Source organism: Nilaparvata lugens, chromosome 3, assembly GCF_014356525.2.
Source record: "Nilaparvata lugens isolate BPH chromosome 3, ASM1435652v1, whole genome shotgun sequence".
Lineage (NCBI taxonomy): Eukaryota > Metazoa > Arthropoda > Insecta > Hemiptera > Delphacidae > Nilaparvata > Nilaparvata lugens.
In genome coordinates, this window is record NC_052506.1 from 73,246,450 (window position 1) to 73,266,475 (window position 20,026).

At 34.7% G+C, this 20,026-nt stretch overlaps 3 protein-coding genes across 5 annotated transcripts in view; 2 read left to right on the forward strand and 1 right to left on the reverse strand.

Annotated features, from left to right (window-relative positions):
- LOC111043617 (EGF domain-specific O-linked N-acetylglucosamine transferase) overlaps window positions 1–20,026 on the reverse strand; it is a 34,826-nt gene that overhangs the window by 1,256 nt on the left and 13,544 nt on the right. For 2 of the 3 annotated variants that reach the window (XM_022328610.2, XM_022328612.2), the window contains 7 exons: window positions 11,555–11,756; window positions 10,277–10,483; window positions 9,570–9,718; window positions 8,928–9,091; window positions 4,844–5,118; window positions 1,468–1,668; window positions 560–693 (listed from right to left, as the gene is read on the reverse strand). In XM_022328610.2, the coding sequence (XP_022184302.2) occupies window positions 560–693; window positions 1,468–1,668; window positions 4,844–5,118; window positions 8,928–9,091; window positions 9,570–9,718; window positions 10,277–10,483; window positions 11,555–11,719 (1,295 nt within the window). In that variant the 5' untranslated portion in view covers window positions 11,720–11,756. The remainder of the gene's footprint in view (window positions 1–559; window positions 694–1,467; window positions 1,669–4,843; window positions 5,119–8,927; window positions 9,092–9,569; window positions 9,719–10,276; window positions 10,484–11,554; window positions 11,757–20,026) is intronic. The other variant, XM_022328613.2, reaches the window with a different exon arrangement.
- LOC120350565 (solute carrier family 49 member 4-like) lies at window positions 5,922–8,292 on the forward strand. Its single transcript, XM_039424510.1, has 3 exons — window positions 5,922–6,578; window positions 7,396–7,486; window positions 8,047–8,292. The coding sequence occupies exons 1-3, from the start codon at window positions 6,371–6,373 to the stop codon at window positions 8,174–8,176; spliced, it is 429 nt and encodes a 142-aa protein (XP_039280444.1). The 5' UTR covers window positions 5,922–6,370; the 3' UTR covers window positions 8,177–8,292.
- Window positions 17,215–18,186, forward strand: LOC111049455. Its single transcript, XM_022335529.2, has one exon. It carries the CDS (start codon window positions 17,215–17,217, stop codon window positions 18,184–18,186), a length of 972 nt encoding a protein of 323 aa, XP_022191221.1.

The following is a 20,026-nucleotide window of genomic DNA, read 5'->3' on the forward strand; positions in this document are numbered from 1 at the left end:
TGATGAGAAATACCTAGAGTCCTACAGCTCTAGATGGGTTCCGAACCAACGAGAAACAATCCTTAAACTCATAAATGGTATTCAGAGGAATTCGGCTCTAAAAGTGCCACCCTTACCCTTACCTATTTATTTAGCGTATGGCGGATACATAACACATATAAACCACATACATTTCAAATACTGACTTACATCTTGTGTGCTGTTTGGTCAGGAAAACATAAATTTGTCTGACCGCCAATATTTTCTAGTTCACTCAGCGTTGACTAATGTGCACCATTTGGAGGAGAACTAGCATTACACATATTTGCTTCAATAAACATTGATTGGTAGAACAAAATAATTGACAACACAGAGAATATGTAGGAGGCTAATCGAAGGATGCTAACATAAAAAATATTCCTCGCGTGTTCTCGTAGGAATATTTGAGTACAGTAGCGTTAATCAATTGTCATTATTTCTAAACTCTTGTGGGTATTTGATAGCATATTATTTGGAATTACGTTTGATTATTTTCTGTATTTTGTTCTATACTAAACTGCAGTTTACTGCATATACTCACAATTCAAAAACTACTGCCCAATCAGGAAGAAAGAGCAAGTGCGTCAGTCCCGCGCCATGCATTCCAATGAACAAATCAGTATTCCGGACAACCTCCAATTGTTTTTTGAAATCCACACTTCTATTGAAAATGACCTGTTAGCAAAACCACGCTCATATTATTCACAATCAAATCATATTCACAATTACTACAGTATTTGCAATAACCTTCAAAATAAGTTTGATCAAGCATATTATGTTTGATTTATTCATGCCAATGACTTTCCATCAGGTTGAATTTGCTTTCATTTTTTTAGAGATATTGGTTTTTGCTGAGAATGATAGAGGTTTAATTTCTATGGCCTGTTTGCACAAAAGCCGGTTAAATTTTAACCGTGGTTAATTTCATGAGAACCAATCAGAGCAGGCCTTTTTTATAAGACTGCTTCTCTGATTGGTTCTCGTGGAATTAATCACGATTAAAATTTGACCGGCTTTTGTGCAACCGGCGCTAAGAGACGAATTAGTTGATTAATTCATCTTATTCAGGAGTTGAACTTTCAACAATTTGAAAAATAAAAGTCTTGACTCGCTGAACGTGTTACGGTACCTGGTACCTGGTACGTGTTACTTGGTACGGTACCTGGTTTGAATTCCTGAGATATCAATCAAGCAATCAATCTATTTCTTTATATCACATGAACAACAGTCAGAAAGTGACTTGAAAGCGCTGTAAGAGAAGGAACGGAACTTTTATTACCAGACAAAATAATATTACTGTAAGCCAGTAACAAGAGAAAAATATCAACGTTCAAAAATCTTGGTTTGTAATGAATGGATTTATCAAAACTTCAAACATCTTAGGTTCATGAAATAAAATTATTGTAGTTATTGTATTTCAATAATTAAAACTAATCATTGATGACTTACTCTGCGAACTTGATAATTGGAATTTTTCTCCAATGCTTCAATTAGTTCATTTTCGTTCAATATATTTCTATAATCAGTATTTCTAGACAGCAATGTTATCCGTATTTTTGCTGATTTCCGTTTCTTTTCTGGAATTTTCAATCGATGTAAAATATGCTTCGAAAAAGCGTGGAATAGACCACTTTTTTCACATCCCCAAATCTGAAAAGAAGAAACACTAGGGAATTATTTTAAATTTAAAACATGATCTCTTGACAACGTCAAAAGCTTTCAACTTGAGATCACACCTGAGAACATGTGAGATAATGGCACACAAAGGAAATTATGTTTACTTGTGGTTCATAATTTTTATATAAATTGAAACATGAAAGAAAGATTGAGTAGGTATAGTAATCAGGTAGAACTATACTGCGAATTGTCCACTATGTGTTTTCTTATGTGAAATAATAGAGGATATTATGTTGAATATTATTGATGCTGATTTGTGAAAAAATATTTTTCTAAAATACATCTTGATGTTTTCTTATGTGGAATAATAGAGGATATTATGTTGAATATTATTAATGCTGATTTGTGGAAAATATTTTTCTAAAATATATCTTGATGTTTTCTATTCTTATCCTATACTAGCAGGTAACCCGTACTCAGCAAGGGTCTAATTAAAAACTTGACCAACTGAAATCTTGAATAATTTAAAATAGGCCTGTAATCATCCTCGGTAAATTGAGAATATTTTTTTATCATTTAAAATTAATCAGTCCAGTAGTTCAGATACGTCATTCGCGAATTTCCTATCCCGTACGTGTATAAGCCAGTTATTTCCTTTTTCATTATAGATGATTTATTAATTTCTCTGGATGTGATTAACATTTGAACTGTTCAAGATATCGAAGTGTGGTTTTCACCATTCATTTTCTCTTTAAATTCTGTATCAAAATCATGTATCTTATGAACATCTTCCATTAAAAAAATAGAAGTTTGATTAAAAATCTCGGTTCCAAGATGGCGGACCAATATTTTGATGCAACAGAAAAGTAGTTATTTCTATTCGAATAAGATCCCCAATCAGACCTATCTACAAATTTCCCTTTTAAAAGAAATATTCAGCTGCTTCCATACTTTTCACCAATCCTGTGTAAAGTGTAGATATGGAAAACTATTATATATAGAAAGAAGAAGAATGAGAAGATAGAAAATAAAACCGTTGAATAAACTATTTTATCTATGACCACTCTCAAGCAAAGTTAGCAAAATATAACAAACTGGAAGCATGACAAATTGAAAACTTGAAAAACTGAAAACTTGGCCTACTGAAATCTTGGAGAATTTGAAATAGGTCTATAACAATCCTCGGTGAATTCAGAATCTTTATGCAAAATTTCAAGTTAATCAGTTGAGTAGTTCAGAAGTGATGATGCGTCATTTGTGAATTTCCTATCCCCTACGTGTATAAGCCAGTTCTTTCCTTTATCATAGAATAGATGGGTCCAGAAAAGTTTATAGAGCTGCAATAAATTCAAAATAGTATATTACGCTACAAACACAGAAAGTTAGTGTTTACGGTATGAGGACAGTTTCCCGAAATATGTTATCCGAATACCATAAACACCTTTTTGAGAGATATTTTTCACCACACTACAGGTATAGCTGACGCCAAAAAGTTAGGTGGTTTCGTGGGTCTCTTGTGCGTTTCAACAGCTGATGCTGTCAAGTAGAGTTGTCATCTAGCTTGGCTTAGGAGATGATTTTTAAATCAAAAGAGACAATAAATAGATGCATTGCATCAGCTGTGAGTAGGTTACACCATGTGACCCACGAAGCCGCCTACATCATGATGCCTTTTTGGCATCAGCTATATAAGAATAATAAATTAAATAAGAATGTTTTATGAGGGGGGGGGGGAACTTTGATGTCTCATATCTCAAGAACCAGACGTCGTAGGGTACTCAAATTGGAGTGGAAATTTCCGATCTCACCCTCCTGAACACAATGCACCATATGGCACAGTTGTCCAAACAAACACATCCTTTCTTAGTTCCATGTTAGCGGTCGTAAAGGGTACTCTTTCCGGCCTTAGCCGGAAAGAAGCCTGTTCTGACGTCAAACGAGAGTCGTCTGCAAACAATGTCTTTCAGATCTACGTAGGGACTGGAAAACAGCTGCTTTCTGTGCAGTGTGGCGAAAACTCATACACCGCCTATCAAAAAAAATTGTCGAATGATGTTATTCTAATTTGTGATAAAATGTGCGCTATATTTCTCAAAATATTCTTCTATCTTTAGGAGAATCCATCAGGATAAATCTTTTTTATAATAATAATAATCATATATTAATTACTAGCTGGCCCGGCGAACTTCGTACCGCCAAATAGTTAATGCATCTCATGACGAACTTTAGCTTGGTACACCTGAGGAGGCGCGATGCGGCATTTTGCATTCAGGTGCTTCTTGCTTATTGGTTTGGATGGAAGAACTCATACACACTGAATCGGGCATGGCGTGGAACGGTGTGATAAGGCAATCTCTGTAAGATCAACACTTTGTATCACCAAGCCGCTCCTCCTCAGGTGTGCTTAGCCTTAGCTTAATCACTATATTTTTATGAAAATTTTCCAACAATCAGTATTCACATTATATCTCAATATGGACTTCCTATGTGCTTAGTTCATCAGTTTGTATTTTTAGATATAGTTGAATGCAGCTTGCTGGGGAATTGAATGGTATATCTCCTTGCTGCTGATTTTCCCGTGTTTATTCTAAATTTACAGCAATTCGAGTTCTACGACCCAAGTTTAGACGTCGTTTGTACCGCGGTATTATTAAGAATTGAAATTTGTGAATCAGTAGAAAGAAAATTGAATTACAGATCTATCATCGGCTGTTGGATGACGCAATGATTATAACAGCTGATTTTAATTCTATGTGTGGCCAGCTCACATATCTTCTCCCATAAGGATTACATGTAAACTTTAAAGTACCGTAGAAAAGAGTCCTGGAGTCGGATTATAAATTTGATATGGCATAAACCTGCTCCTGAACATAACAAACACAACTAAATAAAAATCATCAAATTCGGTGCACACATAAAAAAGTTATTGAATGTCAAAATTTGAGGCTCGATTTTTATTTATATAGATTATAGTAACGTTACATAAATTTTTTAACATGACTAACAATTAATTGACTGGCTTTCCTGTGAGTAGACAATTGGAATTATTGATGGAGATATTTATAATTGTCATAATTTATAAAGATTTATAAGATTTTTAAAGTGTCATGAGTTTACTTCACCACAGAATTTACTTCACACGCTTTTTGTTTTAATATTGTGACGTTATTCATTTGTACCAAGTTTGTATTACAGTAGTTCAACTTACTATTGGGGTGTTGTAGTATAATCCGAATATCATTCTAGGAAGCAGTGGAAAGACAACATTTCGAAAGCAGACCGTTTTTCCTTTGAAAGTCTTCAAATCCCAAATAGGATGCTCAGTGAATGCTTCAAAGGCTGAGGCAAAATTCGAGAAATAGGAAAAGCTTTCCCAAATCAAAATATGGACGTCTGTTGAAAACCCATCCGGCTGGGAGAGATTTAGATGTTGTGACATATAAAGATTGAAGAAATCACAGAAATGATGATACATGTTGACTGCTGAAAAATATAAATCGTTGTTACTGTCGTATATTTAATAAAATTGGATCAAGTAAAACGTTAACAAGTAGAGCCAACAATTGATAATTATAAGTTGACCATGCCTCGCTCAACAATCTATACTTTATAGTTTTTCACAGTAATAATGTGATTTAAAATTCGTTCTATCCAATAATTATATTTATAGGGCGTTTCAAAATGTTCTTCAGGGGAATGTTTTGAAAATTCATTACTACAAAAATATTCTACTTAGAATAATAAAACAAGTACTGCAAAAAAGTAATTTTTTCCACTGGTACTGGGCAGTTAGTTGCCCGCTAGGTGTAGACAGTAGAGAAAATGGCTGCCACCAAATGGCAGTGTATGGGCCGTTCTTTTTTGCAGAAACGATAGTAAACGGCATGACAAACCTGGACATGTTGCAATTATAGATTATTTCTCAGGTATTAAATGACTTAATTTTCCAGCAAAACTGTTGTCCTGCCCATTTTCATAACAAGGTTCGACTGTACACAACACTGCCTCGACGCTGCGTAGGACACGCGTCTGAGGAGGACCAACAACTTTTGCTGTGGCCACCAAGATCACCAGACCTCACGCCATGTGACTTCTTTCTCTGGGGCTATGTGAAAGACGAGGTCTTCACCCCATCAATGCCGAAATATATCGCGAAGCTGAAGGATCACATAATCAATGCGGTCACTTCTATAGAAAGAGACATGTTAGGGGCGTGTTTGGGCTAGACTTTTGTGTTGACATATGCCGTGTCACCAAAGGAGCACACATTGAAATTTTATGGATGTTGAAAAAACTGTTTGAATAACTGCATCTGCACGTACAACTTTCATTTAGGTATGTAGAATAGCCTTCCTGTAGTGAATTTTCGTAACCCCGAAGAACATGCCATTTTATATCGCTCAGTTTCAATACAGTCAATATAACAAAATCTAATAAAACAATTTTAATTACTTCAATAATTGAACGATCGTTCAATGAGACTCAAGTCAGTTGATATGGGGCTTATGAATAGCTATCCATGGTATGAATTTGAAGAAAATCGTTAAAGCCGTTTTTGTGAAAACCGTGAAAAACATGGTTTTTTAGCCATTATCCGCCATTTTTCTCAAGAATATATATAACCAAATGGTTTCAATGAGGCAATAAAAAAGGATATTATATTGAAGTGACAGTAAAAATCAATAATCTGCTTATTGAATAATTACTATATAAAATTCCTGATTGTTATCGTGAAATGTATCATAACTGTCAAAGAACTCAATACGGTAGACGGTTGTTTGTGAATCAGGTGGTCGTTTGGAATACATGGGGTCCAATATCGAAGGCAGCATTGTTCGCATTCCAATCTTGGGATTCGGGATCAGTAGCCATGTTCAGCAACTGGGGTTCGGTTTGCATTGTGCTACTGGTTGGCCCAGTCTGCTGGCTTCTCGATGTAAAAGGTAAAAGTCATTCAGCATTTTTCAACAACAAATGTATGGTAGGCCGAGTGATGAATTACTATAAACATAAACTTTTTCAATTCTAATAATTCATGTTACGTTGATGAAAAATTTGGTCATTTATTAAATTATTATTATTATTTTTTTACTATACTTTATATTAAATAAATAAATAAATAAATAAATATGATTTTATTGCCGTTAAATTCTTAGAGCAATAGGCAAAGTCAAATATTGAATACAGTAAGACAAAAGATAAAATCAAATTTTACAGCAACTGTACATACAAAATTACATTACTGAGTCTTGAAAATAATACAGTACCTGAGTAAACTGTAAGTCAATTGGATTTTTAAATACATTAATATTATTCATTTGAATGCAAAAAACATATTCCTTACAGCACAACTTGAGCCTTTAGAACAATATATAAATACAAATAGAAACCTCTTAACTCTAAGCAACAATTATTTCACTCTCAAAGAACTCTTCAACACTATAAAAAGGATTTATCACAAGCCAATTCAATAATCTCGTCTTAAATTTCTTTTCTGTCTCTAATATTAAATCTGTAGGTAATTATTGAACATATTGAATATGTAGAGGAAATTCATGAAAATCTATTGATATTAACACTATGCGCAGTAGGCCTAATTGAGAAAATAGAAAATACTGTTTTAAATATTATTTGTTTACTATACTTTATATTGAATATGTAGAGGTAATTCATGAAATTCTACCTACATCAACTATGGGTAGTAGGCCTAATTGAGAAAATAGAAAATACTGTTTTAAATATTATTTTGTGGGTTTACAGGTTTGAAGTACAGCAGTGTTCTAGCAGCAGGATTGTGTTGTGTGGGCGCAGGCTTGAGATGTTTACCGGTTGACGAAACACTTTTCACTTGGTGAGAACATCAAAATGAATACAACTGTGATGTAATAAAATTATTTCTGCGAAATAAATTTTCAAAATCAACATTATGAGTCTCTAGATGGTTGAAAAATCTCTAAAAAAGATATTACAGCAGTTTTCATGTAGGATTTAAATAAAAACTGGGCTATTGCGTACGTCGTTTCAAGCACTGTTATTCAAATTTTATTTTTTATTAGGAGTTGATATTTAAGAGCCTCAATTTATTTATACTGCATTTAGGTATTGTACTATACTGTATATATTGCATTCAGTACATAGAACAAGTAAAAGTTTTCTTAAATTATTGAATAACTAGAGTAGACCTATATTTTTTATAAATGGATTTGGCTCTATATCTAAATGTGATCGAAGTGAATATATATTTCTTAGGAGTGGGCCAATTATTCAATTTAATTAATCAATAATAATTAAAATGTAGTAGAAACTAGAAAATATTCATGGATTAATATGTATTTTTATCATCATATTATTTAAAAGCATGATAGAAACTCGTTCACCGATCTACTAAAATTATATAATTTCATCGTTTAGGTTATCTCATATTGGTGGAATTTTAAATGGAATTGGAGGTGTGATATTTGGTCCTGCCGTTGTTCTCTTATCGTCAACTTGGTTCCCCGCGCACGAAAGGACATCCGCTACAGGTGGGCCTACTGGATAATTATTATATTCCTGATGATAACGGTACTGCAAAATAAAAACGAATATATTCCAACTGAATCTGAAAGTGGAATAAGTTTAATAAGGCTGTATATTAGATCTACTCTAGTTTGAAAACTAATTCAAAGAATTCTCATAAAGAAGGCTTTTCGTTGAGTTCAGTGATTATTAAAATGAAATTCTAAACACTCTTTTTGCGGTGAATACTCTACAGTACTTTCTCGATGATACAGTTTTGTAATTCTCACAATCTAGAAAATAATAATTTCAAATATGAAGGTTGATTTTATATAGCGTTTCTTGCACAGGCGCACACCGGTTGTGCGGGATGAGTACGGAACAACAACCCAACAACAAGAGCGGGGAAAATGTTAAAACCATGGTTAAATTATTAAAATTGTCCTGCTCCCGTCGCCATCTCACATCCCGTCGTCAACCCACACCAGGGTACCATAGGTTCAAATCTGAAGTTCAATGCTTTGATAATAGATTGTTGTCCGTTTGTGGTTTTGTATGTTCGACGATAACTTGAGATTTCTTTCGTCAAATAAGTTCATATTTTCAACAAATGGAAATATTTTTTGAACCATCTAATTGAATCTCCTACAGTACAAGAGTGTATGTTACATTGTTTTTTGCATACTAAATTCCCTATTTTAATTAACTAAGAAAAGCAAAGGGTGACTTGTATAAATGTTTCTTGGAATAATACTAGGTTACTATACGTAATAGGTAATATACAGTATTCTTACTTGCATCAATTTTCATGATGAATGTCGGTTTTTCTATCACAATATCACAGTCTCCAGATACTATAGGCCTTTTGTCTAGTCGCTTGAAGTACCTCATTTCAGGTCCCCATGATTGAAGAGGACTTATGTGAGTACATTCATCTTTCAGTCTATCTTCATAAAATCTGAAAAAATATAAATATATTATGTTACAGCATAAATTGTTTATTCTATGTAATTTTATAGCAGTTATTTTAAAACATAATATAATTAACAAAATAAACATCTTATATGTATTATCACCATAAATATATTCACAATCAATGCCTTTTATTAAGAACAATATAATGCGAAAAAAACAATAATGATTTAATATTGAATATCAGGACAAAATTTGTGAATTAAGAATAATAAATACTACTCACTGAAAGTAGATACCAAATGAACAACCATTTGCCTTTGTTTTGCTTCTATCCATAAACGACATCAAATTATATTATTTATAATTGAAGTAAAAATTAAATTATTTGGGAGAGAATAGTTGTAATTGTCAAAACAACTACACTCCTTATTCATAAAAGCATGAGAATTACACTACATTAGAAATATTAATTAAATTGAGTTCATCGGTTTATTAAGATTATTCAGGTAAGAATTACATACGTGCAATAACCGCCTATTTGGCCATCCTTCAGGACGTCCATTTTATATCTAAGAGGTTCCTTCCTGTCCATCAGATCTGTAAAATTGATCATTAGATTTCTACCTCTACAAAACCGCAGGTACTTGGAGCATTCAAGAGAAGAGTCTTCCTGAAATATGGATATAAAATTATCAATTTCATTTGAACAGTTGAAACAAGATTGATAATTTAGGAGAAGTTGCAACAAATTCAAGAAATAATGCCCAAAAATAAAACAGTTCTGTACAGAGTCTGTGGAATAGTTTTAAAGAGAAAATCAAAGTTCATGGTCATTATATGGATAGTACAGGAGAAGAAACGTGTATAATTTTGCTTTTGTATCGTTAAAAACTGACGGTTTTACTCCCTTTCCACCTCTACTCAACTTTTTATAATCATTTCCATAGCAGTGATCCGAGATCTTGACAATAAGTGCATTCTTAGTTGTTTATAAGATCATTTACAAGGTAACTGTTTAGTTTGGCCAAAATCTTCTGAACCTTCAAAATTATAGGCTATTTCAAAACTTCAATGAAATTTCCAAATAATTTCTTACTTGGATCCATAAAATTATCCTAACAAAACCTTCTTAGTTAAATTCTCATCTCAAGAAATCGGCATGAGAGAATCAGTCTTCAGTTGAGTTATACAAAAATCAGTTCAGTTCAATTAGAAAAATGAAATTCACCTTGAACAGTGGTTCACACATCACAGTCATTTCCTTCTGCTGTTCTCGAATGTAGCCGAAATCAGCTTGCGTATAGAAAGTGTTTATTTGATCTGCTTTAGTTTTGACCCAGCCTTTATGATCACCCAAGCACTGTGGCTTCGAATAGGCTGTATCCTCCTTGCAACCCATTTCATAACCCCAGCATCCTTGTTTCTCAACCTCTTTCTGAAATGTTATTTGAGAAATAATATTATTTACATCAATTTTGCACAGTATTTAGCCTACCGTATAATTAATTTCTAAAACGAATTACTTATATTCCTATGGACACGACATGTTTCTGATGACACTCTTGATAATGGCATGATAGCTGAAACATGTGATTATGAAATGGGCACTGGTTAATTCATAAAAAAAATATTCGAGTAGCTCCAGAAGATAACGTAAATCATGCATAGATTGATGATAACTAGTTGTCAAATATCATCGATAATAATTCAAACTATAAAACGTTCTAAATGAACATAACTAGTTGATTTAGTTTTTATTCACTTATTAGTTCAAGCTGTGTCGAATGATTCGGAGAGAAAAGCCGTATATGTCTAACTAGTTCACTCCTGAATTAGGGTGAATGACTAATTTTAAAATAAAAATTTATCTTGAACATTTGACAGCTACAATATTCTGATTATTTTGATACATGAGGCATTTCAGGAACCGAGTCCCACCTTAGTGTATCGGAATTTCTATTAAGTAAATGCAGCATGCAGCCTCTGATAAGCATGGGTTCAGTACCGAAACACGTCTATGTGAGAAAATATCATACTTCAACAAAGAGAGCGAGGGAGATAAGATAATCTATCCGTCCTCTGTCACCTCAATCATAGAATAAAGATATCTTGATTATTTGTATCTGCATCAATCCACAAAAGGGTTTTGTAGCAAAGAGGACCAAGAGCCACAACTAGACTCCACCCTTGATAGGACGACAATTAATCACCCATTTCACTATTAATTATACACGGTAATTCTGTTGCCGGTAACATATATGTAGTGGAGGTAGATGGTTTATATTATACCGTTCTAGATGTATTTTTGCTGGATTTAGAAGATTGGCATTCAAATCTTTGAGTAAATTTTCTTTAAAATGTAGCATAATCGGTGATTTTATTGATTGATTTAGACCTCATTTCTCGATAATTTATAAATTCATACTTTGACACTCTGCAACTATAAAACATATAGTAATAGTAATTCAAATTAAATATGGTACCTAGTTTTCCACATACGACTTACCTTAAAACGACAGTTTTCATCATTTATACAGTCTTCACCTATTTTGGTGAAAGTATTAAAATAATATTTCAAATGTTCTCTAGGCAAATTGATCGAATTAAAATCAAAAGAAGTTTTACATTCGATGGGTGCGAGGAATATGAAAATGATTAAGAAGTATTCCATTTTGACAAAATTATATCTTGTTTAATCATAGTCCCGTCTGAAACAAAAGAATAAGAATTATTTTATTCTTGAATGAAATATTTAAACGAATTAATTTTTTCAATCCAATTCAGCTTCAATTAATTGGATTTGGAAGTACACCTCCAATCACTCAACTTACTCAAACATTTGGTTGGCTTTCATTAGATATGTTATCATTAACCATCTGAGCTCTTAATGGAGTGAATGTTACTTGAGATAGAGAGCCAAGCTTTTGGTAACTTTTTACTGGTGACATTTTTCAATGTTTTTCGGTTTGGATACTATGTTACCAAAATGGAATTAATTGCTAAGAAAAAACTTTTTTATCACTTTTTCATCGCCTGAATAATAATAAAATCTTTTCTCGATGGCTTTCCCATCACAATCTAATATTTTAATACTGGTAACTCAAATAAATTTTGTTTATTGATTATACCCATGGGATATATTCTTCCCAACTCTTTTCTGATCACATCAGGAGTACAATTAGGAATTTTCTAGGCGGCCTGATTGAAAAATTATGAATAGAATTTCTGCATGACATCCAATTATGACAATTATATACTAATAAAGCTCATAGCAAGAATTTTATGTATAGCATAATAGCATAAAACAATGATACATAGGAAATCTGAAAATTAGTTCCTTTATTTTAATTAATTGGAATTTTCTCAAAAGTATAAATCATAATTTCGCATATATTTCATCTAACTACCTCATATATCGTTGTTTTATGATTAAAGTTCTTTGAATCCATTCAAAATACTCGCCATGAGCGTAGGGTAATTGGTTATTGATATATTAACCATATCAGTTATCGTAGTCAAAGTACCCCTTTTTAAAATGATTTAGTCAGTCACAACATATTTCGGCTATATGATGTCATTATCAAGTTTACATTATCAAGACTTGATAATGGCATCATATAGCCGAGACATGTTGTGACTAAATAATTTTAAAATGGGTACTTAGATTTTTATTTTTATTTATATTTAAAAGTAGCCATAAATAAAAAAAACAGTTATCGCAGATATGTAGAATATATTTGTATAGTTGCTGATTCAATAGACAGTTCATTATATGGAACTCCTTACCATTTACATTTATGGAATAACTAAAACGAGGGACGAAGGTAGCCTCACGATCATCACCCCACTTCAATATAAATTTTATATACCAGGCACTTTAATTATGGGATATTCTTTCATATATATATATATATATATATATATATATATTATATATATATATATATATATATATATGTATGTATGTATGTGTGTATGTGTGTCTGTCTGTGTACACGATATCTCATCTCTCAATTAACAGAATGACTTGAAATTTGGAACTTAAGGTCCTTACACTATAAGGATCCGACACGAACAATTTCGATCAAATGCAATTCAAGATGGCGGCTAAAATGGCGAAAACGTTGTCAAAAACAGGGTTTTTCGCGATTTTCTCGAAAACGGCTCCAACGATTTTGATCAAACTCATACCTAAAAAAGTCATTGATAAGCTCTATCAACTGCCACAAGTCTCATATCTGTGAAAATTTCAGGAGCACTGCACCATCTATGCAAAGTTTGATTTTTGATTCCCAATTATCAGGCGGCTTCAGATACAATTTAAACAAAAAAATTCAAGTGGAAAAGATTGAGCATAAAAATCTCTACAATTAATGTTCAGTAGCATTTTTACCTAAAATTGAAAATAAGCTCGAAATTAGAGAAAATAAGATTATTCAATTGCAAACTGTTGGCAACTGTTGATTCTATTGAATCATTAACTATGAAGAGATAGCAGACTTCGTGTGTCTGGTGCTATTGTCCTGTCACCAGCTGGCTCAGATCTTAAAAACGCAGTAGGCTTGAGATGCGCGGGAACACTAGCGTCAGTTGATCAATTTTCATAACGGCAAGGAAAGTTGTGTGAGTGCACCACACCAGATTTTCTAGGTTTCAATACTCCTCCTGGAGTAGCAGTGCACAAGCTCCAGTAGTTGAAGATGCTGCTGCATCGGGTTTTGTGAGTTTTCAATCCAATGAAAGACACGGCAGAAACATGAATAATTTGATTTATGTACCATGTCAGCAGAAAGCAAGTAGGAGAGCATCCAACATTAATGAGATCAGTATAATGCATTATAACATTCGCAGCATTCGCTCGAAAGATAATGAACTTACCCTCCAACTGGAAACAATGCAAAAGGAGGGTGCATTGCCGAAATTGGATTTTCTTTGTTTGTCAGAAACTTGGCTCTGTGAGCAGGAAACGGTTCAACTGCTTAATTTTCAACTCATATCTTTCTCAAATCGATCAGGTCAGCGTGGAGGGGGAGTGGCAATATTTGCTAGAAAAGGAATAGCATCGTTGGCTTCAGTCTTTGATTGCTCACTTGAACTGGAATTTGAGTGTACTGCAATAGTGTTTGAGAAAGTTTATTATTTTATGTTTATATAGACCACACAGCGGTGATATTCTCTATTTCTTCTCTGATCTGGAGAGATACTTGGATCTGATTCAACAAAGATTCAAGGGAATCATTCTAGTTAGTGACTTCAATGTGAATTTCCTAGTTAATTCATCACACAAACAAGAATTGTGTGTACTTCTCTCTGCTTTTGGATTTACCGGTGTTATTGATACTCCTACAAGTCACAACACACTCTGCGACCTTGCTCGATAACTGCTTCCTCTCTTCAACAATTAAATGCGTCTCTTCAGGTGTACATTCTTTGGCTCCATCTGATCATTATGCGCAACTAGTTACTGTGAAACTGCCGCATGGCCTAATGAACTTGTCACAAAGTGAAATTGTGACGAGAAAATAGTTAATAATATTATTGAAAGACGCTCGGCTATCAGCAAAGCTAGCCGACCGCGGAGATAAGGAAGGTACCGATGGCGCACCATCTTCCGCGCATCGAGACGATTTCCACCGCCTCTGACGGTGGCGCAACTCCATCCCCTCCACTTTGGGGGAGTATTCAAACGCCGGACGAGCCCCAGACCACAGCATTCCGCTCCCAAACTTCCTGCTCCTTGTACAGCGGCCCGTTGGCTACCGTACGTCCCCGACCTCCTGTCCTTGTACAGCGGCCCGTTGGCTGCCGTACGTCCCTGACCTCCTGTCCTGGTACAGCGGCCCGTTGGCTGCCGTACGTCCCTCTCCTTCCATCTCCCTAGGGCACAGCGGACCGTTGTCTGCCGTCCCTATCCTTCCATTTCCTCAGGGCACAGCGGACCGTTGTCTGCCGTCCCAATCCTTCAATTTCCCCAGGGCACAGCGGACCGTTGTCTGCCGTCCCTATCCTTCCATTTTCCCAGGGCACAGCGGACCGTTGTCTGCCGTACCTATCCTTCCATCTCCCCAGGGCACAGCGGACCGTTGTCTGCCGTCCCTATCTTTCCATCTCCCCAGGGCACAGCGGACCGTTGTCTGCCGTCCCTATCTTTCCATCTCCCCAGGGCACAGCGGACCGTTGTCTGCCGTCCCTATTCTTCCATCTCCCCAGGGCACAGCGGACCGTTGTCTGCCGTCCCTATCTTTCCATCTCCCCAGGGCACAGCGGACCGTTGTCTGCCGTCCCTATTCTTCCATCTCCCCAGGGCATAGCGGACCGTTGTCTGCCATCCCCATCCTTCCAAAAAATTCAAAAATTTCAAAATAATTTATTCTTCAAAAAACAAATTTACAGTATAAAATACAACACTTTCACAAAACTTGTCTAACCTAATCCTTATATGACAATTTACAAGACACATTGAGAAGAAAAAATCCCTGCAAAGGTTTAACCTGAGCGCAGGAATGAGTCGCTATAAATAACATAATAACAATATCGAGGGAAACAGGATGTTGAAAAACTACTCTATAAAATGAAAGAAATTAATATTAAATATACAGACAGTTAAAGTTAATTGCAATAATTCGTGAAAATAGAAATGTACAAAATATAAATTACAAATATTGAACAGCAGCACAACTCATGATTATAAAATGATGATAATCATAGCATATAATTTATGTAAACAGTATCCACTATGCTTAGCAATTTGAAATTTATATACAATATAAAAAGAAATGAAAAATCACGTAGTTTAATTCATGAATCAGTTCAAAAAACATTGAAAATAAGAGGGAAAGGTATTCACTACAAAAGAATACATTATTCAATAGTTACAAAAAAGTTTGATATTTGTTATTTCTAAAGGTTATTATAACTTTGGAAGGAGAAAATCTTTGATCAATACAGAAAGTATAGGATCTATAGTAAATGAATTTTACTTGTATCAAATAGTTTTTCATTGAGCTTGAATGCTACAATACATTTATCCAATTCATGCCTAGTTCTACTGTTTAATCTGAAATTGACAAAATCAAAAGGTATATGATTCAGTAGTCTTTTAGCTACAAAGACAAACTGCCTACAGCACACGTCCAACACTGTACGATCATTCTGAAAAGTAATGCTAGATGGTCTCAAATCATACATAGTCTCTCGAAGTCTGAAGTTATTTTTGTTTTTTATTATATATAAGAAAAGACTCTTTGTATATAATTGTCTGACAGTTAATACTTAGAACTCATTGAAAAGATCACTGCTGGGGTAACGTCTTGGTTTGGAAGTAATTGATTTGATTAAAAATTTTTGAATGGTGAATAATTTATTGAGATGGATGTTTCTGGCTCCTCCCCAGGCTATTATACCATATTGCAGTACTGATTGGGCATAAGCAAACTAAACTAGACGAGAAATATCTTTATTCTTTAGCATACCAATATTGTGAAATTTAAAAATTAGATAACTCAATCTTCGACATAAGCTATTTATCTGTATATCCCATCTAAGATGGCGGTCAAGAATTATGCCAAGGAATTTAGTTTTTGTAGCACTCGCTATTATCGGGCAGTCACAGTTCACCAATCTGTTACTAAGACAGGTATGTGAATGAATTTTAATATTGTTGAATTGATTAGGTTGGCCGGTTTGATTTGGAGAGAAAGTTAAATAAGTAATTTTTGTGGTGTTTAATGTCAAAGTGTGGTGATCCAAGTATGCCTTAATTTTACTGAGACCATTTTCACTAACTCTTTTCATGTCGTTCCAGGAGTTAGTGGTGAATAGTAGAGTAGTGTCATCAGCATATGATAAAATTTCACAATTTTCTATTTCCAGGTTAAGCATGTCATTAATATAGATGAGGAACAAAATTGGTGATAAAACTGTACCTTGCGGGAGCCCATAGTCTGATAAATTAGCTTTACTTGTAACACCATCCATAGCCAGAAATTGGGAACGACCTTGTAAATAATTCTTGAAAAGTTCCAGGGGTACACCTCTTATGCCTAGGCATTGCAGTTTTTCCAGAAGCATAGAATGTGGCATCAGTTAGTTATCAGACTCTGATGAGAGCGGACGTAAAGCGATTGAGCTCCGTTATCTATCTAAAAGTGAGCGTGTCTAGTCAGTATGAATTGCCATAAATGCAACAAATTGATCGTGCGGTCTTCGAAGGACAAGGCTACGAACAAAATTCAGTGTAGTGAGTGCAGGGAGAATTTCCATGGACAGTGCGTGGGTTTTGGTGAAACAGAGTTGAGTGTTTATGAAACATCCGGACGTAAATGGTTGTGCTCAAATTGTGCTCACGATCGTCGGTTGAGTCGTAGTTATAGCGACGGTGGTGATGCGTTAAGTCAGGATTCGAATAATGAAATTGCAAGTTTAAAAATCCTAATAAAGGACTTGGGTGAAAAACTCGATTCTGGATTAAAGCGTATCGAAACCGACTTGGGTAAGTCACTCGAATCGTGTCACGAGAAGCTCGACGAGAACGCCGCACTATTATCTGCTCAACAACTCATCATTGAAAAGCAGAATCAAATCATTGAATCTCTCAAATCGGATAAGTTGGCATTGTCTAAAAAGGTAACAGAACTTTCAGTGAGATTGACTGATTTGGAGCAGTATTCAAGATCAAATACTCTAGAAATCCATGGAATACCTGGCTCCCAGAACGAAAACGTCGCCGGAATCGTTATGGAGATTGGAAAGGCGCTAGATGTCCCTATCAAGGAGGATATGATCGTTGCTTGTCATCGACTGAAGCAGAAGAACAACCGCCCATCGCCTGGAATTATAGTGAAATTTGTCCACCGTACAGTGAAGGAGAGGATCATGGAGAGGCGTCGTGTGAAGAGGACTCTGTCAACCAGACACTTGGGATTGGCGTCTGATACTCCGATTTATATTAATCAGTCTCTCTGTCAAGAGAGAGCTATTTTATTTGCAAAGGCAAAAAAAGTTAAAAAAGAACTGAACTTTAAGTTTCTATGGATAGATAGAACAGGTAACATTAAGATTAGAAGAGACGAGACTTCAACTATTTGCGTTATCAAAACTGATAGCGATATTGAAAAACTTGCAGGTAACCGAGTTTAACACAGTGCCTTGTCTGATACGAGAATTTTATTTTCGACTGTCTGATAAGGCTGTAATCAATCCATTCCGTTGTTTCTCCTGTCTTCCGCTACTCAGTCGCAAAATATTCAAATTCTTGCCGTTGTTTTATTCTTTTTTGAAATTAATTATTTGTTTTGAATTCTAACTCTCTCTTAGTTAAATTAAATTATCAGAATATTAGAGGTTGTCGCACAAAGACTCACGAATTACTAAAGTCTGTGCTGGGTGAAAGTTTTGACATTGTTGCTTTAACTGAAACCTGGCTGAGTGATGAAATTCATGATAGCGAGCTGTTCGATGCTCGATATCGTGTTTACAGATGTGACCGTGATAGGATTGTCTCTGGTAAGCGCTGGGGTGGGGGGGTTCTTTGCGCTGTGGCTGATAAATGGTCATCTCGACTCATTCATTCTCGTGCTACTGCGCGCTATGAATCGCTGCTTGTCAAGCTATCCATCCAAGATAAGATCGTTTCTATCTGTGTTGTTTATTTTGCTCCCGAATCTAACCTGGTTGACTATTGTGACTTCTTTGATTTCATTGAGGGATGCAATGAAATTTACTCTCATGATTTGTTAATTGTAGGAGATTTCAATCTAAGTGAGATAAATGGTACCTTGTGTCACAATACTGTGTGGGGGACAGGTAAATATGCCAGGCTAAGAAACTTCATGTGCCTTTTCAATCTTAAGATGTACAATAATGTATTAAATGCAAACTCTAAAACTCTTGACTTGTCTATGAGTAATCTGCCTTTGGTTGTTTTACATGAAACTAGTCCTCTGCTTGCAGAGGATCCTCATCATCCAAGTTTGGATATTAGTTTTACCGTTAAAAGAAAGCCAAAACAGCCTCCTTTAAATATTGAGTATTATAACTTCAAAAAAGCGAATTTCCTTGAATTTTATTTAACACTCAGAGATTCTGATTGGAATAGTTTATATGAATTTCATGATATAGATCTGGCTCTTGATTATTTCTATGAATTGATGAATAATGCCTTCACTTTGCATATACCAAAGAATAAAAAAATAATTAAATCTAGGTATCCAGTTTGGTATACAAGGAATATAATTCAAATGATTAAATCTAAAAAAAGTGTGCGCGTAAAAAATCGTTCTCCAGATACTACTTGAACAAATTCATAGATTTAAGAGCGTCAATAAAATCAGAAATAAATATAGCTTATCAGAGGTACATAGACTCATTACAATGCGACATTAAATCCAATATGAAACAATTCTGGAATTACGTAGGGAGTAAAAAGGAATCAAGGTCAGTGGCAGATTGTTTTGAATGGAATGGATGTAATATACCAGTCAGGAGGTGCCTCAGGCATTTGCTGATTATTTTCATTCAACCTATATTAATTGCAATAACAATAATGATACTACGCCTCCCGAAAATGACAATGAAGCTAATAATATTAATCATATTTTGCCACCTCTTGATAAACTTCAAATAAAATTTATCTCTGATGAAGAAGTCAACTCAGCCATAGATGACCTGAAAGCCACACGCTCTTGTGGACCTGATGGAGTGCCAGGATATATAATAAAAGGATGTAAGGATATACTCACTAAACCCTTGAAATTTATCTTCAATTTGGCTCTCAAATCAAATAAATATCCTGCAAAATGGAAAGTTGCTAGGATAACACCCATCCACAAATCTGGTGCTAAAAATATAATCGGAAACTTTCGACCGATTGCTATTTTGAATTCAACAAGCAAGGTATTTGAGTATATACTTTACAGTAAAGTATTTAATCACGTAAAGCCTGTAATCTCCCCTTTTCAACATGGGTTCATGCCTTCGC

Excerpts from the sequence above, each read along its gene's own strand:
- LOC111049455 (XM_022335529.2), top strand. The coding sequence starts at position 17,215 with ATGAATTGCCATAAATGCAACAAATTGATCGTGCGGTCTTCGAAGGAC.
- LOC120350565 (XM_039424510.1), top strand. The coding sequence starts at position 6,371 with ATGTATCATAACTGTCAAAGAACTCAATACGGTAGACGGTTGTTTGTG. Across the intron at positions 6,579-7,395 it reads CTGGCTTCTCGATGTAAAAG|GTTTGAAGTACAGCAGTGTT; the intron begins GTAAAAGTCATT and ends GTGGGTTTACAG. Across the intron at positions 7,487-8,046 it reads GACGAAACACTTTTCACTTG|GTTATCTCATATTGGTGGAA; the intron begins GTGAGAACATCA and ends TTCATCGTTTAG.